Source organism: Mrakia frigida, assembly GCF_051309035.1.
Source record: "Mrakia frigida strain ATCC 22029 unplaced genomic scaffold BDY24scaffold_45, whole genome shotgun sequence".
Classification (NCBI taxonomy): Eukaryota; Fungi; Basidiomycota; class Tremellomycetes; order Cystofilobasidiales; family Mrakiaceae; genus Mrakia; species Mrakia frigida.
Genome location: NW_027481236.1, coordinates 122,773 through 145,667, shown reverse-complemented (window position 1 = coordinate 145,667; position 22,895 = coordinate 122,773). Strand labels below are relative to the sequence as shown.

Sequence of the window (22,895 nt, the reverse complement as noted above, 5' to 3'; positions counted from 1 at the left end):
TCAGCGTTTGGTTCAACTCTAACTTCGCGTTCTCAGATTTGCACGATCTGACAGTCTCGGAAAATTGTCCTAGCACTCGGAAATGAGCATTCAGTAACCTCAAGCTCATCTCAGCTTTCGGGGAGTGAAAGGCTGCCCTGGTCGCTGAAATCTCTCGTCAAAGTGACGTCGACGCGTCGAACGGTCTTCCTTCGATAGATCTTCCCTTCAACCGTCCCTGACCTCCCTGAGCCATCTCTGAGCGCGAACACTACCTCCAGTGCTTCAGCCTTGATTTTTGAGTCCTGATCGAGGCCAACAGCAAGGTCCTCGGGCAGCATTTATTTTTTAAAAGTCGACTGCCGCACTTGATCAAGATCCTCCCTGAACTTTCCTCTCCAACACCCATCCTCCTTTGCCTTTGGCTCCCCCCCTTCCACTACCCTTCACAAAAACCAAACAACAACCAAAACCCACTACTACTATGCCGGTGCCTGCATCAGAGCTCTTCGCACCTGCGAGCTTGGACAAGGTCCCTCGAAAGCTCGCCGTCTTGACCTCTGGAGGAGATTCAGCAGGTTCGTCCCTCCTTCTCCCCTCTTCCCTCCCTCTTTCCTCCCTCCCTCCTTCTTTCTCGACTTCTTCGAGTATGCCAGATGAAGAGCAAGCTTACGTACTGACTTCTGACCTTCTATTTTCCGTTTCCCTCTAGGAATGAACGCTGTCGTTCGAGCCGTCGTCCGAATGGGTATCGCTCGGTGAGTTCGGATTCGATTCGAACCATCTCTCTCCAACGTTCTTTCCTCTCCCGTTTCGAAGGTTTCTCTCGTTCGAGAGACTCTCTAGATGCTCTCCTTTCCCCTACACCGTCCGCGTTGCACCAAACAAGTCAGAGCTCGCTTGTCTTGAGAATCCGAAGCTGACCTTCTTCCTGCACCTTCCTTCCTCCTCCCCAACTTTTGTCCACCCCGCCTTCCCTTTTTTTCAGAGGATGCCACACCTACGTCGTCCGAGAAGGTTGGGAAGGTCTCGTTCGAGGTAACGGAACCCACCCAGCTACCTGCCCTCCTACCCCCTTCGTCCAACCCCCAAACCCTGCCAACATCCCTCTTCCCAAGTCGGACGACGGGAAGCTCCAGCAGCCCTTGAGCTTTGGAGCTGGAGACGCCCTCAAGTACCAGTCCTTGGACTCCCTCGAGGAGCAGGACGCTCCTGGATACACTGACGATGAGCATCACGGAGGAAAATTCATCATCCGAGTCGGTTGGGATGACGTGAGAGGATGGTTGGGAGAGGTACGTTCAGCTTTCAGCCCTCTCGACTTGTTGGGAGGACGGTTGAGGTCGACGTTTGAAGGAAAAACTGAGCTGATTTATACTCTCTTTACCTTCGCGACTATCGTAGGGAGGAACCTTGATTGGAACCGCTCGATCTGCTGCTTGTAAGTTCTTCACTCGAAGCCGGAGCACTCGAACAGTGGCTGACCTCCCTCCATCTCCCTTCCTTGGCTTTCAGTCCGAACCATCGAAGGTCGACAAACCGCTGCCCTCAACCTCATCGAGCAGGGAATCGACTCTCTCGTCGTCTGTGGAGGAGACGGATCCCTCACTGGAGCTGACTTCCTTCGAAAGGAGTGGTCAGGAATCGTCAAGTTCCTCCTCGAGCAGGGTACGTTTCAGCCTGCCTCTTCAACGATCTCGTCTCAGCTCGTTCTTCGAATGCCTGTCACTCATCGCTTCCTGCTGCCCTCCTATCTACTTTACAGGCAAGATCTCTGAACTCCAGGCCGAGACTCATGCTCACCTCAACATCGTCGGAGTCGTCGGATCCATCGAGTTCGTTCTTTCTCTCTTGCTTCCAGCCCTCCCTACTCGAACAATCGAAGCTGATTTTCTTCTCTCACTCTCTCAAGCAACGACATGGCCATGACCGATCTTACCGTCGGAGCTCTCACTGCTCTTCACCGAATTTGCGAGTCCGTCGACTCCATCTCCTGCACCGCCAGTTCTCACTCTCGAGCTTTCGTCGTCGAGGTCATGGGAAGGCATTGTGGATGGCTCGCCCTCCTTGCTGGTGTCAGGTCAGTTGACCTCCTCTTCCATTTCGTTTATCGGCTGCCTCGCTGGTCGAGAGAGCGTTGGAAACGAGAGGAAAGCTCAAAGCTGACGAGACGCGTCTTCTTTTCTGCAGTACCGGAGCCGATTTCGTCTTCCTTCCCGAGCAACCTCCTAAGGTTGACGACTGGGAGGCCAAGATGTGCTCTGTCATCAAGTCTGTTCGTACCATCTCTTCTATCCTTCGACACTTTAGAAATCCGAGATGCTGACCTCTTCCTTCTCCCCTCCTCGTTCCCCTTCAAACAGCACCGAAAGCTCGGAAAGCGGAAATCCATCGTCATCGTCGCTGAGGGAGCTCTCGATCGACAGCTCCAGCCCATCAAGGCTGAGCACATCAAGGACGTTCTCACCAACCAGCTCGGACTCGACACTCGAGTCACCACCCTTGGACACACCCAGCGTGGAGGAACCCCTTGCGCCTTCGACCGAATTCTCGCTACCCTCCAGGGAGTCGAGGCCGTCAACGCCGTTCTCGAGGCTCAGCCCGAGACTCCCAGTTACGTTATCGGAATCGTCGAGAACAAGATCGTCAGGAACCCTCTTGCTGAGGCCGTCGAGCTTGTGAGTCTCTTCCCTGCCTCTCCTCTTGGTACCTTCCTTCTCGATCTCCTTCGCTGACCATCAACTCCTCTTCCCTCTTCTCGTGAACGCCAGACTCAAGCCGTCGCCATCGCCATCGAGAACAAGGACTTCGACAAGGCCGTCTCGCTTCGAGACGCTGAGTTCACCGACATGCTCACCTCGTTCTACGCGAGCTCTGAGTCGAGTCAGAAGTACTACCTTCCTGAGGACCAGGTTCGTCTTCGTCTCTACCATGACTACATCTTCCCTTAAACCAAAACTGACACAATCCCTTCCTTTCTACAGCGAATGAGGGTCGGAATCATCCAGTTCGTCGCGTCCGCCCGTCCCTCTTTCCTGGGCCTCTTCTGACCTCGGTTCTCTTCCCTCTTCCTTTCCCTTTCTCAGTGTTGGAGCCGCCGCCGGAGGAATGAACGCCGCTACCCGACAGATGGTTCGATACTGTCTCTCTCGAGGACACACCCCCATCGCCGTCTACAACGGATTCAACGGTCTTCTCGAGGACAACATCTCGGAGCTCGACTGGCTCCGAGTCGACGGATGGGCTACTCGAGGAGGATCCGAGCTCGGAACCAACCGAACTCTCCCCGACGTCGATCTTGGAGGAGTCGCCGCCGCCTTCCAGAAGCACAAGCTCGACTCGTTCATGCTCGTCGGAGGATTCGAGGCCTACACCGCTCTTCTCATCCTCGACAAGGCTCGATCCAGCTACCCCTCCTTCCACATCCCCATGGTTCACCTCCCCGCTACCATCTCCAACAACGTCCCTCTTACCGACTTCTCCCTCGGAAGCGACACCAGTTTGAACGCGTTGGTCGAGGCTTGCGATGCCATCAAACAGAGTGCTTCCGCCAGCAGGAACCGAGTCTTCGTCGTCGAGACCGCTGGAGGAAACTCTGGATACATCGCTACTTTGGGAGCTCTCGCTGTGAGCCTTCGACTCGTTCTTCTTTCTTCCCTGCTCGTCTCTCGACGCGTCGAACTGACTTTGATTTCGTTCCCTTTTTTTCCAGGTCGGAGCCGTCATCGTCTACTCTCCCGAGGTCGGAATCTCGTTGGATCTCCTCCGAAGTGATGTTCAGTTCCTTCGAAAGCGATACGAGCTCGATCCCAAGGGAAGGGCCGAGGGACGACTTATCATCCGGTTGGTCTCCCTTCTCTTTCCGTCTCGACCTCTCGCCTCCCTCCATCGTTCGCTGACTCCCTTCTATCCTCTTTCATTCGCTCTTCCAGAAACGAGAAGTCTTCTTCCGTCTACTCCACCGACGTCCTCACCAAGATCATGAAGGAGGAGGGAGGAAGCCTCTTCGACGCCCGATCCGCCTCCCTTGGTCACACCCTCCAGGGAGGAATCCCCTCTCCCCTCGACCGAGCACGAGCCGTTCGACTTTCCACCAAGTGCATCCAGTTCCTCGAGAAGCACCACCAGACTCGATCCTACTACTCCAACACTCACCCTCGCACTCCCGCTCGACCCGAGATCCCTTCGAGGAGGAAGTCGACGATCCTCAACGCTGAGATCAAGTACGTCAAGGAGTCGGCCGCCATCATCACCATCCAGCGATCCCACATCGTCTTCGCTCCCGTATCGGACGTCCCTAACGAGACCGACACCGCTCACAGGAGAGGAGCTCACGTTTGGTGGAAGGACATCAGGTCTCTGGTCGAGTTGATGGGTGGACGACAGGGTGAGTTCTCGAGCCTCTCTCGCTTCTCTACAGAGAGACGATTACTGACCATCTTCCTCTCTTCGACCTTTAGGACTCGCCGATGGATTCCACGACTACGAGCTTCACGAGGAGGACTCCGAAGGGAAGCATCTCTGAGCGGACGACGACGTTTGACGAGATGTTGTGTTTTGATTCACCTGTACTTCATTAGCCCTTAAGACTCCGGATTATGGTTTTGCTCCCACTGCTCACTAGCTTTCATAGATGATTTTTCTCTCACTCTTTTCTCAACTTGAGCTGAGAAAGGAAAGGAACGGACGCGACGGGCTGCCATCGGCGCCCATCTTTTGCTCGACCGTGTTTTTCTCTCGACACTCCTCGGGACGAAAATCCTTCGCATACACCGACAGAGTGAGGAGAAAGAGTAGCCCGGCCTGGCTTTATGCCCGAGTGGTAAGCAAGCTTATAAAAAGACAAGAGGAGGGGTCGGAGATTTCAATCTCTGCCTGCTCTCCGAACTCTTTGCTCCTTCCAACCCCCTCCTTCAACCCTTCCTTATCTTTTTCTTGCTCTTCTCCCACCATCATGACCGAGATCGTCAACAACAACAAGGGTGAGCAGTAGATGTAGCTGGGAAAAGCGAGCGAAGCTATCGGAGAGGACCCGATTGATGACGTCCAACATGCTGACCTCTTTCTCTCCTTCCCTCCTTTCCTTTCCCCTTCTCCCCATCGGATTTTCAGCCTGCTGCTCTCTTCCTGTCGTCGAGGCTGAGTACACTCCCAAGGGCTCCTACGAGGTTTGCCAAACGACTCTAAAATCTAGTGGTTGGGGAAGAAGAGCTCATGGGCGGTCGAGCTGCTCTCTTGACGTTGGGCTGAGCTGCGATTCTTTTTCTCTGCTGCTTTGCTTCTCTCAAGACCGTCGAGGGAGTCAACACCTACGTCGCTGGACCTGCCGATGCCAAGAAGCTTGTCATATACGTATGCGATATTGTGAGTTAGCTGTACGAGGACTGTACGAGCTCTCCAAAGATCGCAGAGCTCACCGTCGCTTCCTTCCTCCCTCCGCCCTTGCGCTTCTAGTTCGGTTTCTCTGCTCAAGCTCTTCAGGGGGCTGATCTCATCGCTGCTGGATCAAACGTCAGGGTCTGGTTCCCTGGTAAGTCTTCTCGCTTTGCCTTGTCTTCTCGTTGTACTGCTTTCCAATGCAGGAGCTCATCGTCTCTGCCCCGTCCCCTGCCCTCCACTTTCCCCTCCTCCAGACTTCTTCCACGGAACCAAGGTCGAGCACTCGCTTTTCCAGCCTCCTCAGACTGCTGAGAAGTGAGCCTTCCTTCCAATGCCTTCTCCCACGACGTTCTCCTGTCGTTCCGTCACGATCTGACGCACTTGTTGGGGATCCTTTCGCAGGGGAGAAACCATTCAACGACTGTTCTCAGGAGTAGCCTCCCCCGAGAAGAACCTCGTCGTCTTCCAGAAGATCATCGCTTTCGCTAGGTCCTCTGGCTTCGAGAAGGTCGGAGCTATCGGATTCTGCTGGTGAGTTCAACGTCCCAGTCTCCATCTTGCTTCTCGACGCGTGAAGCCGACCTGGTCGCTCTTCCTCCTTTCTTCGTTTTCAGGGGAGCTAAGATGACCTTCATGTCAACTGGACTCGACGCTAAGGCTGGTATTCACCCTTCGTGAGTTGCCTCTGGTTCACTCGCTCGCTCTGCTTCACTCGAGGGAAGGATCGGAGAGACGACGCTGACCTCGTCTGCTTCTTGACGAACCTCCCAGGCTTCTCACCGCCCAGGACGCCGACGACATCACCGTTCCTACTGCTCTCTGGCCTTCGATGAACGAGGATATGGAGATCGTGAGTAGCTCAGCGCCTGAGAGAACGAAAAGCTAGAGCTGATCCCTACGTCGCTTTCTCAGATGAACGCCCTCAACGAAGTCCTCAAGAAGAAGCCTTTCGCCGACAAGAACGTTTTCTACCACTTCTCGGAAGACATTCACGGTTTCGCCGCTGCGCGTGCGAATTTGAAGGACGAGAGAGAGAAGGCGGTCTTCATCGACTCCTTCGAGAGGATCACCAAGTTCATCTCGAACGTCCTCTAGGTTTTCTTCCCCTCTTCTCGTTTGCGTTTAGATTGTGCGGTTTCATGACTTTCAGCACGGATTCATCAGCCTGTAGGAGAGAGAAAGAGACGGTCATGGAGATATGAGATCGTAATAGCAGACAAAGTATTAAGAAAAGGAGATCGAAAGCCGTCCGAGGAGAGGAAGGAGACGCGTCCGTTCATGTGCCTTTCTCGACCTTGGGCTTCTTGAGGATCGACGTCAGCTGGGGTTCGGGACCTCGCTTCTTTGGAATTGGGATTTGTTGTTGCTGCAGAAGAAGCGAGTCAGGTCGAAATGGAAGGAGAAGGAGAAGTGGAGCGACGCGTCTCACCTTCGCCTTCTTCAGAGCTTCCTCAGCGAGAGCAGCGTCCTTCTTGGCCTTTACGACGGCGGCCTGGCGAGGACGAAAAAGGATAAGAGACTTGGTTAGTTCAACGAACGAGAAGAGAAGGAGAAAGCTGACCTTCGCTTCCTTGACGCTCTGACTCTCCTCTTCCTCGTCCGAGCTCAAAATCTCGATGATTTCGACCTTCTTCTTGGAGGACGACGATTCCAGTTTGGCTTTGTTGATGAGCGGTGTAGATGACGGCTCGGCTTTGGCAGGAGCTGATATGAGAGGAAGAAAGGAGGGTTAGCTCGAGCGAAGTCGAGTTGCAGAACGAAACTCGTCGGACGTACGCTTGATCACCCCTAGAGCAAGCAGCAAACTCCTCGACTTGTAAAGGAACTTGAACTCGAAGAACGGCGGACCTTGAGGGTTATCGAGGTAGTGGAAGTTCCTCACGCTCGCAGCGACGGTCGGGATCGGGATGGAGGCAACTGAAGCGACTTCCGTCGTCTGCTTCTTCTTCACGCTGAGCTCGTCGAAGACAGTCGCAGGATCCGCTCGATCCTTCGAGTGGTACATGCCATGTAGACCGACCGTTCCTCTGTAGATCTTGATCGAGATGGAACCGAAGTTGTCTGGAGCGGCTTGTTGTGCTCCGATGGGGAGGTCGTCTCGTTCTGTCGTCGTCTTTTGAAAGCCAGAGAACGAGCGAGACAGTGAGCTTCAGCGAAGAGCTGGAGGGTCGTATATTCTTGAAGAAGAAAAGCACTCACAATCGCTCTAAACTGGAAAGGCCGAACCTCACTCGGGGAGAAACGTCGTCCGATCATCTTAGTCGCCCTCTCCTGCTTCTTCATCACCCTCGAGACGCTTCTCTTAGCTTCTCCATCCAGAAAGACCTTTGCAGTGATATCGTGTTGAGCATGACGAGCTTGGAGAAGAGAAATTTCGAAGATCTGGAGAGTGAAGGGAAAGGAAGGAGGGTTCAGCGACGAGAAAGGAAAGGGACGGGAACTAGGAGAGGTCGAGCTCACCTTTCCAGGTTCGGACTCCACGAAACAGGTGGCAGAGGTCTCCGAGACGACAACTTGATATTCTGGGAGAGCCTGTAGACCTCTTCCCTCTCGTACGTTGATGGCGGCTGTCCAACCTTTGGCGAACACTGAGGAAGTGAAGGAAAGGGAAGGGAAGGGGAGGAGGAGTTTGTTGAGCTTTGACGTCTTCTCTCCATCGACTCAATCCTTCCTCTCGAACGGTCAAGGGGTACAGAAAGGGAAGACAAAGGGTCTTTGGACTCACTTTGATGTGACGCGAAGAAAGATGTGAGATGTCCTCTCTCCTTCTAAGGAAAGGCTGTAGGCCGAGAGAGATGCTGTTGAGGGGAGACTCGACGAGCTGTTGATTCGAGGTACATAGAGAGGTCGTCGCCCGGAAGGCGATTTCGTAGGACGTTGGATGAGAATTTGAGTAGATTCTCGACGATTTGCTCGCTCTGTAAGCTATGCCGCTCTCTCGAGCCTCTGAAAACCCCGAAAAAAGTTTGGACGGAGGCCACAGAACGCATTGCGATCCGACTTTGTTTCTCCATCGACTTTCTTTCCCCCACTCTGCAGCGTCGTCGTCTCGCTCGACGGGGAAGAGAGAGAAGATCCTTGCTGGAAGCTGAGGAGCGATGAAGTGTAAAAATGTTCTGATTATCTACAAACAACCTCCTCAAAACCCCGAGATCCAAAATCAATCTCCCTCTCTCCCTTTCCCTCGACACCCCAACGACGCTTAGAGACCGAGCTCCTCCTGCAAGACGGAAACACAAAGACAAGGAGAGTGAGTAAGTGAGTTTCGGAAGGAGAAGAACGAGCGAGAGAGAAGGAAGATCGACTCACAGCGTACTTCATCTGGCTCAGACGAGCGATGGAGACGACGGTGGGCTTGGACTTGAGGAAGGAGGCGAGGACCTGTGAGGAGAGAACGAGGAGAAGGTCAGGACGGAGACGAAGAAGACAAAGATGGAGCTGAACTGACCTTGGAGATGGACTCGGGAGTGATAGCGTCGAGGGCCTTGTACGACTCCTCGAGGGTGGCGACCTTTCCGGAGAAGACCTGCAGGGAAGACGCGAAGGAAACCATTCAGCGACAGTTCGAACGGTGGACAAAAAGCAGAAAGCTGAACTCACCTGAGGGACAACCAACTCGACCAACCCAGCAGCCGTCTCGCTCTTGCTAGCGACCTCGAACTTGGCCTTCGCAACAGCAGCCTTCAACTGATCCTTCGACACCGTCTTCAACCCCTTCAATCCCTTCACAACCTCAGCTCCAACCACACTCAACCTCTCGCTTCCAGGAGCCTGAACCTCGACGACCAAGAGCGACGCGTCCGAGTAGGTAGCGACGAAGGACGAAGCGGACGATCCCTCGACTCCAGCGATGGCGGTGGCGACGGGAGACGACCCGGGGATTCGCTTGATGGTAGGGGAGGTGGACGATCCGAGAAGGTTGGCGAGAACGAGGTTCTCGAAGTAGGTGTTGGGGGTGGAAGGGGTGGTGGATCCGTAGGCGATGACCAAGGTAGGAGCAACTCCAGGGACGTCGAGGGTGTGGAGATCGATGGCCTGCCTCTCCTCTCCTCCAAAGTACTTGCTCTTCTCCAACGCCTTGGGAGCCTCGACAGCCTTTCCTCCGGTTCCCTCGAACTTGATGTCGAGCTCGTCTCCGAAGTAGGGCTCAGCGAGGGTCTTGAGGGTCTCGAAGGGGATTCCGGTTCCGATGAGGGCGACCTGAGAAGATCGAGCCTGCTTGTAGAGGTCTCGAACGGCGTTGAGGGTGACGGGCTCGAGAGCAGAAGCGAAGAGCGAGTTTCCGAGTCCGGAGCGGAAGGCAAGCTTGTGAGCGGTCTCGACGGCGGTGGTTGCTGGGTCGGAGGCGATCTGGTTGGACTCGAGAGCGACCTGGGGGATGACGTCCTCAGCGAGCTCGTGGGCGGAGAGGGTAGAGAAGAGGGATTTTGAGAGGAGGGAGAGGAAGACTTCCCTGTGGAGGGAGAAGAGGGAAAGAAAGAAGGGAGGGAAGCGCGTCAGTGGAAGAGAAACGGAGGTCGCGAACGCGGAAGAGGCAGGAGGTTCGGAAAGGAAGGGAGGAAGGTGAGGTTGAGCTCTCTCTTCCTTCCTCCTTTGAGCTCCCAAGATCCTTCCAAAGCAATGGATTTTGGAAACTCGAGCTCCCCGCGCTTCGAATCCTTTGTAGGCCATCGAAAGGAGCTCGATCTAGCAGCTGAGAGCAGAGAAGATTGAAGGACTCACTCGTCTCCCTTGAGGAACTCGGCGGAGAGAAGGAGGTGCTCCCTGGTCAAGGTAGCAGAGAGAGTTCCACCGAGCTGCTCAGCGGTTCGGACGGTGACCAAAGCGGACTGATCGGTGTTGGTCTAAGAGGTTCGAGAGAATCACGGATGAAGCAAAGAAGGAACGATGGGTCAGGACCTATCCCAGCTCGTTCGTTCTTCCTCGCTCTCCCTCCCTCTCTCTCCTTCAAACAGCTCGTGCTCCTCTGCTTCAAAATGAAACGTACCTTGAACGAGAAGTTCTTGAGGACGTTGGCTACACCAGGAGCTGACTCGTATCTTGATCCAGCGCGGAGGACGAGGGTGAGGGAGGCAGTTCCGTTCGTGTTTGAGTCGGTTGAAGCGATCTTGACCCTCTTTGAAAGGTCGCCCACGGTGACCATGGACCGACGTCCGAGGATCGAAGAGGAAGAAGAGAGAACTCGTCGTTGAGCAAAGGTGGCGAACGACATCGGGAAGGGGAGAACAAGAAAAGAAGGGTAGGAGGGGAGGGGATGATGGTTGAAGGTCAGAAAGGGAGAGATCAGCCTTTCCTTTAGAAAAACGAGTCTGGCTCCCAACGTCGTTTCCCCTCCCTCTCCTTCGCCTCCTTCCTTCCCTTCCTCTCTCTCCTCCTCTTCTCCCTCCTCCTCTCGTCTCCTTTGGATCTTGTCACCTCCCTTCTCCTTCTCTCAGGATGATCCGCAAGAACGAATCCTCCTCTACCGCTCTCTCCAAGCGTGCTCGAGTGGAGGACGAGGACGATACTCCCACGCTCACCGTCGCCATCGGTTCGACCTCATCAGGAGGAAAGCCAGAAGCTGGAGCTCTCATTCGAACGGTCAAACGGACTTCAGGACTGGAAGCTCCTATAGTCAGTCTGTCAGGTGCTCACGGAGTAAGTACTCTCCTCCTCTTGCTCGCCATTCATTCATCTCTCTCTTGAACTGATCTTCTCACCCGTCCTTCTTCTCGTGCTCTCTCAGGGTGAGATCCTGGGCTCTCGCTTCTCTCCGGATGGAAACATGATCGGAGCTGTATCAGCAGATAAAACAATCTGTAAGTAGACTTGCTCTCGCTCGTTTGGATGCTTCGAGGACGAGCTTGAGGAGGGAGGGAAGGAAGGCGAGAACGCGAAGGACCTCTACTCTCTCTCCTTCTCGTCCTTCTCTCTTCTCTCCTTCTCTGCATATACTCTCATCTCTGACCTCTCTTGTCTCCTACTCCCTCTCTCTCTCTGCCAGCCCTATGGAAAACCTACCCTCCTCACACCAACACCGCTCTCCTGACGTCCATCCACAAATCCGCCATCCTCGACCTCCAATTCTCCCTCATCCGACCTCACCTCTACACCTGCTCGGCAGACTTCACCGTCGCCATCACAGACATCACAACAGGAGTCCGTCAACGAAAGTATCTCGCTCACGACGGAGTCGTCAACTCGATCGACCGAGCTCGAAGCGGAGGAGGAGGAAGGGAGCTCGTTGTCAGTGGAGGAGACGATGGAGTCGTCAGATGCTGGGATCAGGACGTCGAGGGCAAGAGAGCGGTCATTGAGTTGGAAGGGAACGGAGTGCCGACGACGGCGGTGTGCTGGAGCGGGGATGGAGCTCAGGTGTTTGTGGGAGGGATTGATAATGAGATTCAGGTCAGTACGAGAACGACGAGGTTGAACGAGCTCGTTTGCTTTCGTTTCCCCTTCCCTTCTTTCCTTGGAGCTGACTTGGGTCTTATTTCTTCTTGCGTCTCGTTGTACGTTCTATCAGGTCTACGACATCCGTAAAAAGGCCATCCTGTACACTCTGCAGGGCCACACCGACACCGTTCGTTCTCTTCCTTCCTCCTCCCCTCCCTTCGCTGCTCCTTCCCTTCCTTCCCTCGCGACCTCACACAACAAGCTGACCTTCGATCTCCTTCCCTCCTCCCTCCTCCCGTCACCTCCTTCCACTCCTCTCATCCACCCACCCACCCACCTCGCTCTCTCCGATACCACCCTCCTCCAAACCCAACCCATCTCTCCTTCACCTCTCAACGACCCTCCAGATCGCCTCCCTCGCCATCTCCCCCTCCTCGCACCACCTCCTCTCCTCCTCCTTTGACTCCACCGTCCGAGTCTGGGACGTCAAACCCTTCTCGGTCTCCCCTACACGAGAACATCGCGTCCTCACCGGAGCACCAGCAGGGTTCGAATCCACGCTCTCGAGGGCCGCTTGGAGTTTGGACGACGGAGGAAGGAGGGTTGCCGTGGGAGGAGGGGATAGGACCGTGACGATCTGGGATGTGGAGAAGGGGAATGTTTTGTACAAGTTGCCGGGACATCGGGTGAGTTGAACGAGTCTTGAGAAAGAGGGACGGAGAGGAGGGAAGGGAGAGGGAGAGCTGACCTTTCGTTTTGGGTCGTATGTCTCGTGCGTTTGCAGGGAACCGTCACCTCGGCTTCGTTCCATCCTAAGGAACCTATCAGTCAGTCCTACCTTCCCTTCCCTACCCTCTCATTCCCAACCCAATTCAGCCCAAACTGACCTCTCCCTCCTCCTCCTCCCTCCTCACAGTCCTCACCTCCTCGACAGACTCGACCATGCTCCTCGGAGAGATCGACCCTTCTACCTAAAAAATCTCAAAAGTATCCATCCTGTAGTAGTCTCCTTCTTCTCTTCTTTCTTTGGTTTGCGTGTGTGTGTGCGAGGAGGGTGTGTAGGGTTAATTTCGTTTCGTTAGACGCGAGGGAGAGGAGGAGAGATTCGATGAACTATCCACCATCGTGAAACGGACGGAGCGGAGTTGCCGAAAGTTGGTGGGAGAGGGGAGGGATCTTTGGAATGGGGAGGGAGAAGGGAGGGAAGAGAGGGACGAGGTGAGCCCGATTCGACTTCGAACTGTTTGTTTTCAAACCTCCCTTCGAAGTCTTCCTTCTGACTCTCGTCCTCGTTCTCCAGATTTCTCAAGTCTTGAAGAAGTTAGATCGGAAGGAGTTGCTTGCTTGCACTGTGAGTCGTTCGATGCTCTCGTGGGAAAGAGGAGGCGAGAGGAACTGAGAGAGGAGGGAGGAAGGCTGGGAAGAGGAACAAAACAAAGCTCGAGCTAACCTCTTTCTTTCGCTCTCTAGCAGTCACCAACGTTCTTCAACATCCGTCTTTGCATCCCTAGGTGAGTGAGCTCGACTGTTGCTCAGGTTTGTGTGTGAGAGAGAAGAGGACGACGACGACCACGGGAAGAGGGGGGATCGGAGGGAGGCGAGGTCTCAGGAACGAGCTTCGCCTGTTCCCTTCTTTCGTCGTATCTTCACTTTCCGTGTGAAGAGTCAGACATCCGAACGGTTTCGGAAATGAGCCCCCGAGCTCTCACTATCGAAGGACGCTCCTCCCGTGGTCTATCTCGCCGCTGTTCGAGCGGGAGACGCGTTTGTTTGGTGGCGAGCTCGAGCTCACCTTCCCTTCTCCTCGTTCGCAGCTACAAGATGAAACTTGGAGCCTACACTATAACGATCGACCAACCTCTCGAGGAACATCAGGTCGAGGTTGAGCGAGAGGGAGAGGTCGGAGGGAAGACGAGTTGTTGGGTTGCGAGTGAGGAAGGGAAGGTGAGTCTGCTGGCGCCGGTTCCTCTCGTGCGAGTGGCTTGGATAAACAGACCTGACTCAATCTCCTTGGTTATCATGTGGTCGATCGACTCTCCAGAGCTTCAAGCTCAAGGTCGAACAAGTCACTGGGGGGACGAAGCACGATACTTCGTTCAGGGTCCACCTCGACGGATCGAAGACGACAGCGGAGAGCTCCCTGCTCTCCCACCAAGGTCGACGCGTCTGATTTACACTCTAGCATCTTGATAGGCTGCTCTCGCCGACGCCAAGAAGGCAGCCGAAGCTAAGAAGAGCATCAAGAAGAAGATCGTCGTCAAGGTGAGCGTCGCGTCTCTCGTTTCGCTTTTCTCGGGAACTCTCACGCTGACTTCCCGGTGTTTTGATTTCTCAGACCGAAATGGGCGACGTCAAGCCCACCATCAAGCACCTCGAAGGGATTCCCACCTCTCACACTCGAGCCGCTGGAAAGGTCAAGAAGGAGGTCAAGAAGGAGGTCGTTTGAGAGGAGGAAGGACGTTCTGGTCGAGAAAGACGAGGAGGGATTGCTTTTTTGCTTAGTTCTGGGTATCGATTCGAGTTTCACATGGTTCTACTCTGCTTCCTCGAAGATATCACTCTACGAAGGGGAAGAAAAATGCATCTCGAAAACGTCCCAAAACAAGACCCAATCCGCTCCTCCCTTTCCCTCTCTCCCTCAACCCATCACTCTCCTTCCTCCTTCGTTCGTCCCCTTCCTTCTCCCTTTCCCCCACCTCCCCGAGCTCACCTCCACCTCTCTCTTCGTTCTATAGATCATGCTCCGAGCCACTCTCCCCCGACGATCCGCCATGATCCCCGCCAACGGAGGACCTTCTCTTCGAACTCCCGTCGACCCTGCCACGATGGGATGGTACTCGAGGATGACCCTGGGACGAAACAACATCCTCGAGCAGCAGAGGGCTTACCAGGCTGAGAGTCACGTTCCTTCCTACCTGAGGGGTAACGGAAAGTACTACTACAGTGAGTTCCCTTTGCTTCCAAGGATAGAAACAAGAGGACGAGGAGGGGAGGTGAAGAGAAGGAGTGAGAAGAAGAGAGGAGAGCTGACCCGACTTCTTCCCTTTCTTCCTCCTCTTCCCTGCCTCTCTTCTCCTTGTTGGAAACTGCTCTTACTCGACTGTAGGGATCTGGCTCGCCTCGTTCGGTGTTTCGACTGTCTTCACCGGACAGGCTCTTTACCAGCTTATGCAGGTGAGCTTTCGTTTCCTCCTCCTTCCTCCTTCCCTTCCTTTCCTTCACCTCTCCCCTCGTCTTTTGTCCGAGAGAGCTCATCCCTTCCTCTTTGTTGGTTCGTGTGGGTACCTCGTCTCTCTAGAGATAAGCTTGGGACGCTTTAGAGTGGAGTCGGGAGCTTGGGATGCAGCTGAATATAGTAGTTCGAAGGAAGGGATCTGGGTTTGGGAATGGGATGACGAAGTTTCGCCTCTTTTTTGCTTGCTTCGCTGCAAGGCTGGGCTCGCTGGAACGACGTGGTGGAGGTGTGGAGCTGATCTATCTTCTTCGCTTTGGGTTGGGGCTGGACTGGTTGTTTGGAGGAAGGTTGGGAGGGAAGACGGGAAGGGAGGAGTCGGAAGGAGGTGTGGGCTGAAGGAGAGCGACGGGAGGTCAGTGGGCTCGGCTGCTAGACGGATGGATGGGATGGACTGGGTGATGGTTGGACGAGGGGATATAGGGAAGAGGTGGACGCTGGGGTGGTTGAGTCGGTTTTGATAGGAGAGGCTGAAGTGAAGGACGTGAGGAGGGCGGCACAACCGGAGGTCGAGACGCAGGAGAACGCCAGCCACGCTGCGTCTCTCAGGAGTGAGCGAGGGTTCCGTTGAAGAATGGGAGGGCTAGAGATGGAAAGTGCAGCTTTGAGGAGGGTGGGGAACAAGACCTTGTGTCGAGCAAAAGGGAGGGTCGTTGCCCTGGGCTGAACTCTTCGTGACCCTCCCTCTCGCTGTTTGCCATAGCTCCTCTTCTCGCAAGCTGAAAGCACGAACTTCTCTCGAAACCTCAGTCTTCGCGGAATAATCCAATGCGGCCTCGCTCTTCGTGTTTGGTGAATTCAGTCGCGTCGATTTCGAACGAGAGGTCGACGCACACGAGAATCGCGAGAGCAGCTCAGATACTACAGGCGGTACGCCGAGCACTATGGCATACAAAGAGAGGTTCTTCAGCCCCGTTCTTCAGTGTTCCGAGTTGATCGAACTGAAGAGACAGAGATCGAGAGCTCATTCGACGACGAGCCGGGGTCGAGACCCTCATCCTCCTCACGCAGTCCTTCTCCACTAAAAGACCAAGATGTAAGACCAGCATGACTATTTCAAACTATATCTTCCCTCCCTCGTCTATTCCGAAGTCGTTGGAGGAGCAGGCCTTCCTCGATTGGGGAACGAAGTCGTCTCTGTCCTCTTCTTCCTCTCCTGCTTCTTCTTTATCGAATCGTTGTCTCCCAGCTCCGTCGTCGATCGAATCTTGAGGTCTGGTAGACATAACGGAGACAAACGAAAGTCGAGAAGATATCAGCTCTTCAGTTGAAGAAGGGAGAACAGAACAGCGAGCTTGAAAGGAAAGGAAGGAGAGGTCGAGCTGAGCTCTCCCTCATTCGCTCCTCTCCCTCGAGAGCAGAGCTGAAAGAAAAGGACTGACCGTAGACTTCCGAATCAGGCTTCTTCTCTCCTTGAACGACGTTCTTCAGCAGGATGTCTCCGACCTCCTTGGCCATCTTGATTCGCTCCTGGTACTTTGTCGGGTCCGATTCTGAGCGGTTGGCTTCGAGCTCGTACGCTTCTCGGAGCTTTTGATGGGAGATGGTCAGAGCTTTGGGATCGCCTGTTTCAACCAAAGTCATGCAAGTGGGAGAAGAGAGAGTCAGCTTTCCGACGGTGGTAGAGAGAGAAGGAGAGGAGCAAAAGGGAACGAACCCTTGAAGACAACTCTCGAGGATCGGAGGACATGTCGGTACGCTGACCGTCCTTGAGCTTGAAGGGAGCTCGAGATAGCGGAGGACATTATGGCTTTTTGATGGAGAGGGGTTTTACGTCTGGAGGGTTGAGTGAGGATTGGAGAAGTAGATAAAGAGAAGAAGTTGAGTTTGGGGTTCGTGGTCGTTTGAAGCTCAAAAGAAGGGAGGGAGAGAGGAGGAAGGGGAGAGCTTTTTGAGCCTTGTTCTCCTCAACTTCAACAGTCTCCTTCCCCTCCCCTTCCCCTTCTTTTCCTCCACTCCTTCTCACTTAAAAGCCATCAGGATGGCCGATCAAATTTACGACGACTACGAGGTTGAGACTCTCCCGGATCTCTACAGGCCAGAGGGTATGTTCGACTTTCCTTCACCTTCCTCCGAGCTCTCCCTCCCTCCTTCCCTCCTCGCTCGCGACAACACCTCGACCACCCCCTCCAGCTTCTATGCTTTAAAGCTTCATACTGACCTATCGCCTTGCATCTCCTTGTCTATCTTACAGGTCAGGAATCCTTCACCGACTTCCCTGGAGCTCCTGCCGACCTCGAGAACGAGTCCGCTGCCGCCGCTGCTGCCCTTCAACAGCAGATCGCTGCTCAACAGGCGTTCTCCCAGATCCCTGAGGATGTTCTCAAGTTCCTCGTCAAGTTCCACCAGGCTGGTGAGTCTATTCTTCTCGCCATGCATCAGTTTCAGGGCCGAAGGGACGTCGTGAGGTTGAAGAGAGAGGCGAAGGAGGAAGGAAGGAGGAGAGAGGAAGCTCGTCGCGCGACGTCCTTTTGTTCAGAGCTCGTTGGAAGGAGCTGTAAGCGCTGGGTGCTCTCTTAGAGCTTCACGACGGAAGCTGGGATGTTGGAGAAGCCGTCTCTGCAGTTTTCTCTCGACATCTGTTCTCGTGCTCGTCGAGAGAGCGAACAGCGAGCTGACCTTTGACTTTTCGCTCCGTCCCTTCTTCTCATCACCAGTCAAGGACAACGACATCCCCGCCATGACCGCTGCCTACGAGCGAGGATGGAACACCCTTACCCAGGCTCACTACTCTCAGAGCGAGTGGCCCAGCGACGACCTCATCGCTCCTCTCGTTAACAACGGTTCGTTCCCTCTCCTTCAGCTTCACCTTCGCTCGACCTCCCTCCCCTTCCTTCGTCTTCCTCCTTTCTCAAGCTCACCTTCGACGGTTTCTCTCCTCTGTACTTTTCTCTCTCCTCCTACAGATCCCATCTTCCTTGCCCTCTACCGAGAGCTCTACTTCCGACACGTCTACGCTCGACTTCGACCCAACATCGACGATCGATTCCACTCTTACGAGGCGTCGTGCGAGCTCTTCAACTTCCTCCTCAACTCTGACGGTCCCGTCTCGCTCGAGCTCCCCGCTCAGTGGCTTTGGGATGTTCTCGACGAGTTCATCTACCAGTTCCAGTCGTTCGGACAGGTTCGCTCCTCGCTCTTCTTCGTTCGAGCTGAAGCTCACGTCGAAGGAAACGAAGGCTGCAGGAGCTGATCAAAGTCTCGTTTGGTTTGGTTCATCAGTGGAGGGGAGACACCAAGGGAAAGAGCGAGGAGGAGCTCGGTCTGTTGAGTGAGGGTAGCCAGGTTAGTTTTGGGATCGTGATTCGGTTCCGAGAGACTTCCGAAGAGAGCGAAGCTGATCTTCCCGCCTTGCTCTCTCGTTCTCGAACATCTAGGTCTGGTCGTGCTACTCGGTCTTGAACGTCCTCTACTCTCTCATCCAGAAGAGTAAGATCAACGAGCAGCTCATTGCCGAGCGAGATGGAGCTTCGCCCGAGGAGATTGCGTTCGTTCTTTCCTCTCTTTTCCTCCCTCCTCCCTCCGCTTCCTTCTTTACTGACCCTCCCGCCCGTCTCTGTCTTCTCTTCTCCAGTGAGATCGCCGGAGAGTACGGATCCAAGCCCCTCTACCGAAACCTCGGATACTTCTCCATCATCTGTCTCCTTCGAGTGCACGTTCTCCTCGGAGACTACACCCGTGCGGCCTTTCCCTCTCTCCCTCTCGTCTGCGGCCCCATCGAACTCTCTTGCTGATCTCTTCGTCTTCCCGGTTCTCGTCTTATACAGTTGCTCTCCAGGTCATGGACAACATCGCTCTGACTCGAAAGGCCGAGTTCACCAAGGTCACCGCGTGCCACGTAGCCGTCTACTACTACGTCGGATTCTCGCAGATGGCTCTCGGTCGATACCCCGACGCTTCCAACACCTTCGTCAGCATCCTCAGGTACTTCAACAGGATGCAGCAGTTCCACACCCGGAGCTACCAGTACGGACAGGTGAGTCGTCTTCCTTCTTTCGAACGCGTCTCACATTCACGTTCTCTTCGACGCTGACCCTCTCGTCCTTCTTCTCGCTGCTCTCGATCTTCCAGGTCAGCAAGATGTGCGACCGAATGTACGCTCTCCTCGCCATCTGCACCACCCTCTCCCCTGGACCCGTCGACGAGGGAAGCGGTATCATGCCTCTCGTCCGAGAGCAGCTTGGAGACAAGCTCACTGAGATGAGCCGAGGGTAATTTCTCGAGCTCTCACTTATCGACGTCCGCGTTTGCTCTTCCTCCGTAACTTCCAGTGCTGACCTGACACTGTCGTCTTTCTCCCTCATCTCCTTCCAACAGAGCCGAAGGACTCCCCATCTTCTCCGACCTCTACCTCTCTTCCTGCCCCAAATTCATCTCCGCCAACCCCCCACCTTACGAGGACGCCAATGCTTACGAGGCATACATCGCCGACCCTCCCATCGATCCTCCTCAGCGTCATCTCGCCCTCTTCCTCGAGGACGTCAAGGCTCAGCTCGCCGTTCCCTCGACTAGGTCGCTCCTTAAGCTCTACACGAGCATCGACGCCGCCAAGCTCGGAACTTTCTTGGACATTGAGGAGGAGGAGGTTCTCCAGCAGATGATGGTGTTGAAGCAGAACTCGAGGACGTTCAAGTGGAGCGAGGGAGGACTTTTGGAGGGAACCAGGACGGTGACGAACAACTTGGACTTCTTCATTGACAACGTGAGTCCCTTTCACTCGATCTTCGCACGTTTTTGCTCCACGTCGCTGACTTTTCATCGTTTTCCTATCTCGCAGGGTCTCATCCAGGTCGCTGAGACCACCGAGTCGCGTCGATTCGCAACCCACTTCATTCGGTTCGTTCTCTCGCACTCATTCCTTCCCTTTTCCCTCAAACCCTCCAAGCTCACTCCTTTCCCTCTTCTTCTACTTCGTCTCTCTCCCGAAACAGAAAAGCCGAGGCCGCTCAGCGTGTGCTCGAATCCATCCGAAACTCTCCTCTCCCCGCCCTCAAAACCGCCGCTCCCGCCGTCGCCCCTACCACCGCCACCCCCTCAGCACCTTCGCAGCAGCAGAGGTCGACTCCTTCGTCGGGAGGAGGAAAGCCGAGGAAGGGGGCTTGGGGATCCGGTGGAGCTGGAGGAACGAGGGTCATCGTTTAGAGAGGTTGTCGTTTGGTGTTAGTTTATCTTTTCCGTCTTCTTCTCCTTTTTGTGACTGCTCTGTAAATTTTGATGGAGCCGTTAGAATTCACTGTCTCTTCCGAGCTTTTCGATAGTGAGATTGTGGGAGATCAGAAAGGAAGAGAAAAACGAGCTTGTTTCCCCTGCGCGTTTCAGCTGTTGTTCTCCCTTTGTCTTTTCTTCTTCTCGCTCGAACCTCGATCGCTGATCCCCTCCAAAAGTGGAAGCTCAACAAAGAGAGATCCCTCCAACCATCATCATCCACCATGACCGCCGTCAACATTTTCTCTACTCTCCCTCTCGTGAGCAAACCTATCGCTCCGTACGCGCTCTTTTGCGATCTCGGACCATCGACTGACTGCTCGTTCCAGACCTTCGAGGCCGTTTCTGCCCAGGGAGGAATCGACACCCAGCAGTTCCTTGCTGCCTCGGCAGGACTTGTGAAGTTTCTTGGTGAGCTGAATATACTTCTGTCGATCGTTGAAGCCTCGACTGACTCTCGACTGTACTCTCGACTTCTCTCCCTCAGAGGTTACGCTGAAGGGGCCGGCCTTCTCCACCTTCAAGAAGGGACTGCAAGCTTCGAATGATGTTCGTCCATCTCCAAGTCCTCCATCCTTGTCCCGTACTAATCTTCCTTTCTCTCTCAGATTGTTCTGGAGGAGTTGACGACCGTCGGATCCAAAGCTGCGACTCTCCAATCTCTCGTCGCGAACGAAGGGAACCCAGGGGAACCCGCAGACAACCGAGGTGCTTCTCAAGGACTTCTTCTTCTCATGTGGTTCGTACCTTGCTATACTATCTTCTGTCGCACCTGTGTCTCTTACTGACTCGCTCTCTTCGCGTCACAAACAGGAACCTTCGTTTTCTCGCCGATGGGTTCCGCTTTTCTCTCGACCCCCAAGGAGGAGCTCAAGGACTCGTTCAAGAGGTCGTACGAGAGCACACTGAAGCAGCACCATGGATTCGTAGTCAAGAACCTTGTTGGAGTGAGGATTCTTTCCTCTCTTTGCTTTCTGCTCGTCGCTCGCTCGAGCTGACTCTTTTCCCTTTCAGGTTGCGCTCAAGACAACGCCCTCGAAGGCTGACTTCTACGCTCAGGTCGGATCAGCAGATAGATCTCAGTGTGAGTTATCTCTTTAGCTCTTGGTGTTCTCGAGGACGAGCTGACCTTCGTTGTCGGGTTGGAACAGTGGAGGGAGAGCTCGACGCCTACACGGGAGGACTCGAGCGCGTTGTCGGAGAGCTCGAAGCGTTCTTCGCTGCTGGAAACTGGGCGAGCGGTCTTGAGAAGAAGTAGAGGAGTTAATATTTGCATATGGGGAAATGTGGCTGGTCCTTTTGGGGTTTCTATTTATCACGTCTTCAACGCTTGAGGAAAAAAGACGGCTCGACCGCGAGAGACTTCAGCTCGTCTCAGCTCTCCTCAGTGCCTTGGAGCATCTGCATTTACCTTCTGCCGAGTTGAGCTGACTTTTGGTTCTCTGAGATTCGCTGGGGGCGAGGCTTCGGCGAGCGGACTCGAAAGTCGCGTCGAACGGATTCTGATATCGCCACTCTTTCCTTTTCGACGAGTTCCAAGTGACTTCATCCCATCCCAAACAAGCTACTGCTGAACCTCTTCAACCAACCTCCTCTCCTTTCCATCCTCCTCGACGAAAACTATCAACGAAGCAATCCTTTTCTCGAACATCGTCAACCCTGTCTTCTCCTCCAACCTCCTCCTGAACACCTCCTCAAACAGACCAGCATACTCTCCACTGAGCCTAAACTCGATCCTTCGCGTATCCCTCAAGAATCCCTCCTCCTTCGCCTTTGACTTCGGCTTCGAACACGGACTCAAGAAGGCTTCCGACACGATTTCGATCTCGTCGACACCTGCCGAAGGATCCAGTTCGAAGACGAGGACCTCAAACGACCAATACGCGAGGGAGACTTCGTGACCTATGTTCTCATGACCTCGATACGTGCGATCGAGCCAGACGGTGTCGAACACGACGGTATGGAGGTTGCTCCAGCTAGGGGGTTGGGAGTCGGTGTCAACGATCCTCTCGCTGAGCGGGTTCCATAGTACGAGCGTGGAGAGGTGCGCTGATCCTGATGCCGTACCGAAGTGAGCTCGGAGCTTCTTGAGGGGTAGTAGGGAGATGAGAGAAGCCGAGTAGGAGGAGATGTTGAACTCTCCGAGGGAGAGGGAGAGGGAGGAGCATTTGGGCAGGTTGAACTTCTGGAGTTTGAGGTCGCGGCTCTCTGTTGTTGAACCGAAAACATACAGAGCTCGGTCAGAAGTGGTCACCGAGAATGATAAAGAACAGTTGTGTAAGAGAGAAAGACGCACCCATCTGGCTTCCTACAGATTTGCCGTCGAGGCTCCCTCCCAACCTCAGCTCATGAACGAAACTTCGCAGCTTCTTCGACCTCCCACCCTCCGTCAAGAGACCTCCTGGACCAAACAGATGCTTCCACTGTTGAATCAATACACGCCTGCTGATCGTCCCTTGGAGGTCGACGACTCTGTAGAGAAAGGGAAATCCTAGACCGTGAAGGAGCGAGCAGGTTCGAAGGATGGCCGTACGGCGGGAGGTTCGAGGAGTGTCGAGGAGGAGATGGGCGAGGATCTCTCGCAGGACGTCTTCGTTGAGCGATAGAAGGGATCGAGAAGTAGGCATGAGGGGAAGAAAACAGGGAAAGAAGGAAGGAGAGGACCTGAGGCAGGTGGCGATGGGAGTCGGGAGGCAGATCGCGTTTCGAGCCTCCGTCCCTGTCT

The 22,895-nt window shown here is 54.5% G+C and overlaps 11 protein-coding genes across 11 annotated transcripts; 7 read left to right on the top strand and 4 right to left on the bottom strand.

The window, feature by feature from the left end:
• The first annotated feature begins 313 nt into the window (after positions 1-313).
• On the top strand, positions 314-4,627 carry BDY24DRAFT_403408 (6-phosphofructokinase). Its single transcript, XM_076642369.1, has 15 exons — positions 314-557; positions 692-737; positions 968-1,274; positions 1,384-1,420; positions 1,495-1,647; positions 1,745-1,814; positions 1,892-2,059; positions 2,170-2,254; positions 2,343-2,657; positions 2,751-2,891; positions 2,964-2,986; positions 3,066-3,606; positions 3,692-3,822; positions 3,912-4,366; positions 4,440-4,627. Exons 1-15 carry the CDS (start codon positions 464-466, stop codon positions 4,502-4,504), a joined length of 2,631 nt encoding a protein of 876 aa, XP_076492592.1. The 5' UTR covers positions 314-463; the 3' UTR covers positions 4,505-4,627.
• A 209-nt stretch (positions 4,628-4,836) lies between these two features.
• Positions 4,837-6,514, top strand: BDY24DRAFT_403392 (alpha/beta-hydrolase). The gene is made up of 9 exons (XM_076642368.1): positions 4,837-4,961; positions 5,092-5,147; positions 5,269-5,343; positions 5,434-5,509; positions 5,613-5,673; positions 5,761-5,889; positions 5,973-6,032; positions 6,130-6,208; positions 6,271-6,514. Exons 1-9 carry the CDS (start codon positions 4,934-4,936, stop codon positions 6,451-6,453), a joined length of 747 nt encoding a protein of 248 aa, XP_076492591.1. The 5' UTR covers positions 4,837-4,933; the 3' UTR covers positions 6,454-6,514.
• A 12-nt stretch (positions 6,515-6,526) lies between these two features.
• BDY24DRAFT_403391 (uncharacterized protein) lies at positions 6,527-8,106 on the bottom strand. Its single transcript, XM_076642367.1, has 6 exons — positions 7,819-8,106; positions 7,558-7,740; positions 7,135-7,471; positions 6,920-7,062; positions 6,788-6,850; positions 6,527-6,724 (listed from the first exon to the last, which is right to left on the bottom strand). The coding sequence occupies exons 2-6, from the start codon at positions 7,639-7,641 to the stop codon at positions 6,635-6,637; spliced, it is 717 nt and encodes a 238-aa protein (XP_076492590.1). The 5' UTR covers positions 7,642-7,740; positions 7,819-8,106; the 3' UTR covers positions 6,527-6,634.
• Positions 8,107-8,431: 325 nt separating this feature from the next.
• On the bottom strand, positions 8,432-10,666 carry BDY24DRAFT_403389 (Metalloenzyme, LuxS/M16 peptidase-like protein). The gene is made up of 6 exons (XM_076642366.1): positions 10,346-10,666; positions 10,081-10,202; positions 8,959-9,811; positions 8,807-8,884; positions 8,668-8,739; positions 8,432-8,578 (listed from the first exon to the last, which is right to left on the bottom strand). The coding sequence occupies exons 1-6, from the start codon at positions 10,568-10,570 to the stop codon at positions 8,561-8,563; spliced, it is 1,368 nt and encodes a 455-aa protein (XP_076492589.1). The 5' UTR covers positions 10,571-10,666; the 3' UTR covers positions 8,432-8,560.
• Positions 10,667-10,794: 128 nt separating this feature from the next.
• On the top strand, positions 10,795-12,708 carry BDY24DRAFT_345261 (WD40 repeat domain-containing protein; the record flags this gene model as incomplete). The annotated part of the gene is made up of 7 exons (XM_076637593.1): positions 10,795-10,995; positions 11,084-11,156; positions 11,342-11,745; positions 11,864-11,920; positions 12,141-12,419; positions 12,518-12,560; positions 12,650-12,708. 7 exons carry the CDS (start codon positions 10,795-10,797, stop codon positions 12,706-12,708), a joined length of 1,116 nt encoding a protein of 371 aa, XP_076492588.1.
• A 513-nt stretch (positions 12,709-13,221) lies between these two features.
• BDY24DRAFT_403385 (uncharacterized protein) lies at positions 13,222-14,285 on the top strand. Its single transcript, XM_076642365.1, has 2 exons — positions 13,222-13,995; positions 14,069-14,285. The coding sequence occupies exon 1, from the start codon at positions 13,423-13,425 to the stop codon at positions 13,921-13,923; it is 501 nt and encodes a 166-aa protein (XP_076492587.1). The 5' UTR covers positions 13,222-13,422; the 3' UTR covers positions 13,924-13,995; positions 14,069-14,285.
• On the top strand, positions 14,129-15,580 carry BDY24DRAFT_220147 (cytochrome c oxidase subunit 7). The gene is made up of 3 exons (XM_076636559.1): positions 14,129-14,398; positions 14,469-14,676; positions 14,840-15,580. The coding sequence occupies exons 1-3, from the start codon at positions 14,261-14,263 to the stop codon at positions 15,424-15,426; spliced, it is 933 nt and encodes a 310-aa protein (XP_076492586.1). The 5' UTR covers positions 14,129-14,260; the 3' UTR covers positions 15,427-15,580.
• A 448-nt stretch (positions 15,581-16,028) lies between these two features.
• Positions 16,029-16,831, bottom strand: MZM1 (Mzm1p). The gene is made up of 3 exons (XM_076642364.1): positions 16,623-16,831; positions 16,348-16,530; positions 16,029-16,180 (listed from the first exon to the last, which is right to left on the bottom strand). The coding sequence occupies exons 1-3, from the start codon at positions 16,708-16,710 to the stop codon at positions 16,047-16,049; spliced, it is 405 nt and encodes a 134-aa protein (XP_076492585.1). The 5' UTR covers positions 16,711-16,831; the 3' UTR covers positions 16,029-16,046.
• On the top strand, positions 16,809-20,198 carry BDY24DRAFT_403376 (eukaryotic translation initiation factor 3 subunit 6). Its single transcript, XM_076642363.1, has 12 exons — positions 16,809-17,010; positions 17,160-17,318; positions 17,623-17,748; positions 17,872-18,089; positions 18,188-18,250; positions 18,343-18,452; positions 18,540-18,643; positions 18,733-18,941; positions 19,037-19,176; positions 19,283-19,667; positions 19,743-19,801; positions 19,897-20,198. Exons 1-12 carry the CDS (start codon positions 16,947-16,949, stop codon positions 20,105-20,107), a joined length of 1,848 nt encoding a protein of 615 aa, XP_076492584.1. The 5' UTR covers positions 16,809-16,946; the 3' UTR covers positions 20,108-20,198.
• A 196-nt stretch (positions 20,199-20,394) lies between these two features.
• Positions 20,395-21,428, top strand: BDY24DRAFT_418928 (GLTP domain-containing protein; the record flags this gene model as incomplete). Its single annotated transcript, XM_076643908.1, has 7 exons — positions 20,395-20,430; positions 20,524-20,581; positions 20,658-20,719; positions 20,779-20,878; positions 20,984-21,117; positions 21,185-21,254; positions 21,322-21,428. 7 exons carry the CDS (start codon positions 20,395-20,397, stop codon positions 21,426-21,428), a joined length of 567 nt encoding a protein of 188 aa, XP_076492583.1.
• Positions 21,429-21,703: 275 nt separating this feature from the next.
• BDY24DRAFT_403374 (uncharacterized protein) lies at positions 21,704-22,854 on the bottom strand. Its single transcript, XM_076642362.1, has 2 exons — positions 22,467-22,854; positions 21,704-22,378 (listed from the first exon to the last, which is right to left on the bottom strand). Exons 1-2 carry the CDS (start codon positions 22,795-22,797, stop codon positions 21,735-21,737), a joined length of 975 nt encoding a protein of 324 aa, XP_076492582.1. The 5' UTR covers positions 22,798-22,854; the 3' UTR covers positions 21,704-21,734.
• Positions 22,855-22,895: the final 41 nt, after the last annotated feature.

Coding starts and splice junctions, on each gene's coding strand:
- BDY24DRAFT_403374 (XM_076642362.1), bottom strand. CDS start 22,797: ATGCCTACTTCTCGATCCCTTCTATCGCTCAACGAAGACGTCCTGCGA. Junction 22,379..22,466: donor ATCTGTAGGAAGCCAGATGG/GTGCGTCTTTCT, acceptor GTTCAACAACAG/AGAGCCGCGACCTCAAACTC.
- BDY24DRAFT_403391 (XM_076642367.1), bottom strand. CDS start 7,641: ATGAAGAAGCAGGAGAGGGCGACTAAGATGATCGGACGACGTTTCTCC. Junction 7,472..7,557: donor CTTTCCAGTTTAGAGCGATT/GTGAGTGCTTTT, acceptor GGCTTTCAAAAG/ACGACGACAGAACGAGACGA. Junction 6,725..6,787: donor AAGCTCTGAAGAAGGCGAAG/GTGAGACGCGTC, acceptor CTTCTTCTGCAG/CAACAACAAATCCCAATTCC.
- MZM1 (XM_076642364.1), bottom strand. CDS start 16,710: ATGTCCTCCGCTATCTCGAGCTCCCTTCAAGCTCAAGGACGGTCAGCG. Junction 16,531..16,622: donor CTCGAGAGTTGTCTTCAAGG/GTTCGTTCCCTT, acceptor TGGTTGAAACAG/GCGATCCCAAAGCTCTGACC. Junction 16,181..16,347: donor GCCTGATTCGGAAGTCTACG/GTCAGTCCTTTT, acceptor TATGTCTACCAG/ACCTCAAGATTCGATCGACG.
- BDY24DRAFT_403389 (XM_076642366.1), bottom strand. CDS start 10,570: ATGTCGTTCGCCACCTTTGCTCAACGACGAGTTCTCTCTTCTTCCTCT. Junction 9,812..10,080: donor GAGTTCCTCAAGGGAGACGA/GTGAGTCCTTCA, acceptor CTCCCTCCACAG/GGAAGTCTTCCTCTCCCTCC. Junction 8,740..8,806: donor CTCCCGAGTCCATCTCCAAG/GTCAGTTCAGCT, acceptor CTCTCCTCACAG/GTCCTCGCCTCCTTCCTCAA.
- BDY24DRAFT_403408 (XM_076642369.1), top strand. CDS start 464: ATGCCGGTGCCTGCATCAGAGCTCTTCGCACCTGCGAGCTTGGACAAG. Junction 558..691: donor CTCTGGAGGAGATTCAGCAG/GTTCGTCCCTCC, acceptor GTTTCCCTCTAG/GAATGAACGCTGTCGTTCGA. Junction 1,275..1,383: donor TGAGAGGATGGTTGGGAGAG/GTACGTTCAGCT, acceptor CGACTATCGTAG/GGAGGAACCTTGATTGGAAC.
- BDY24DRAFT_220147 (XM_076636559.1), top strand. CDS start 14,261: ATGGTTCTACTCTGCTTCCTCGAAGATATCACTCTACGAAGGGGAAGA. Junction 14,399..14,468: donor ATCACTCTCCTTCCTCCTTC/GTTCGTCCCCTT, acceptor TTCGTTCTATAG/ATCATGCTCCGAGCCACTCT. Junction 14,677..14,839: donor TAACGGAAAGTACTACTACA/GTGAGTTCCCTT, acceptor ACTCGACTGTAG/GGATCTGGCTCGCCTCGTTC.
- BDY24DRAFT_403385 (XM_076642365.1), top strand. CDS start 13,423: ATGAGCCCCCGAGCTCTCACTATCGAAGGACGCTCCTCCCGTGGTCTA.
- BDY24DRAFT_403376 (XM_076642363.1), top strand. CDS start 16,947: ATGGCCGATCAAATTTACGACGACTACGAGGTTGAGACTCTCCCGGAT. Junction 18,453..18,539: donor GCTTCGCCCGAGGAGATTGC/GTTCGTTCTTTC, acceptor TCTCTTCTCCAG/TGAGATCGCCGGAGAGTACG. Junction 18,644..18,732: donor TCTCCTCGGAGACTACACCC/GTGCGGCCTTTC, acceptor CGTCTTATACAG/TTGCTCTCCAGGTCATGGAC.
- BDY24DRAFT_403392 (XM_076642368.1), top strand. CDS start 4,934: ATGACCGAGATCGTCAACAACAACAAGG. Junction 5,890..5,972: donor GGAGCTATCGGATTCTGCTG/GTGAGTTCAACG, acceptor CTTCGTTTTCAG/GGGAGCTAAGATGACCTTCA. Junction 6,033..6,129: donor AAGGCTGGTATTCACCCTTC/GTGAGTTGCCTC, acceptor CGAACCTCCCAG/GCTTCTCACCGCCCAGGACG.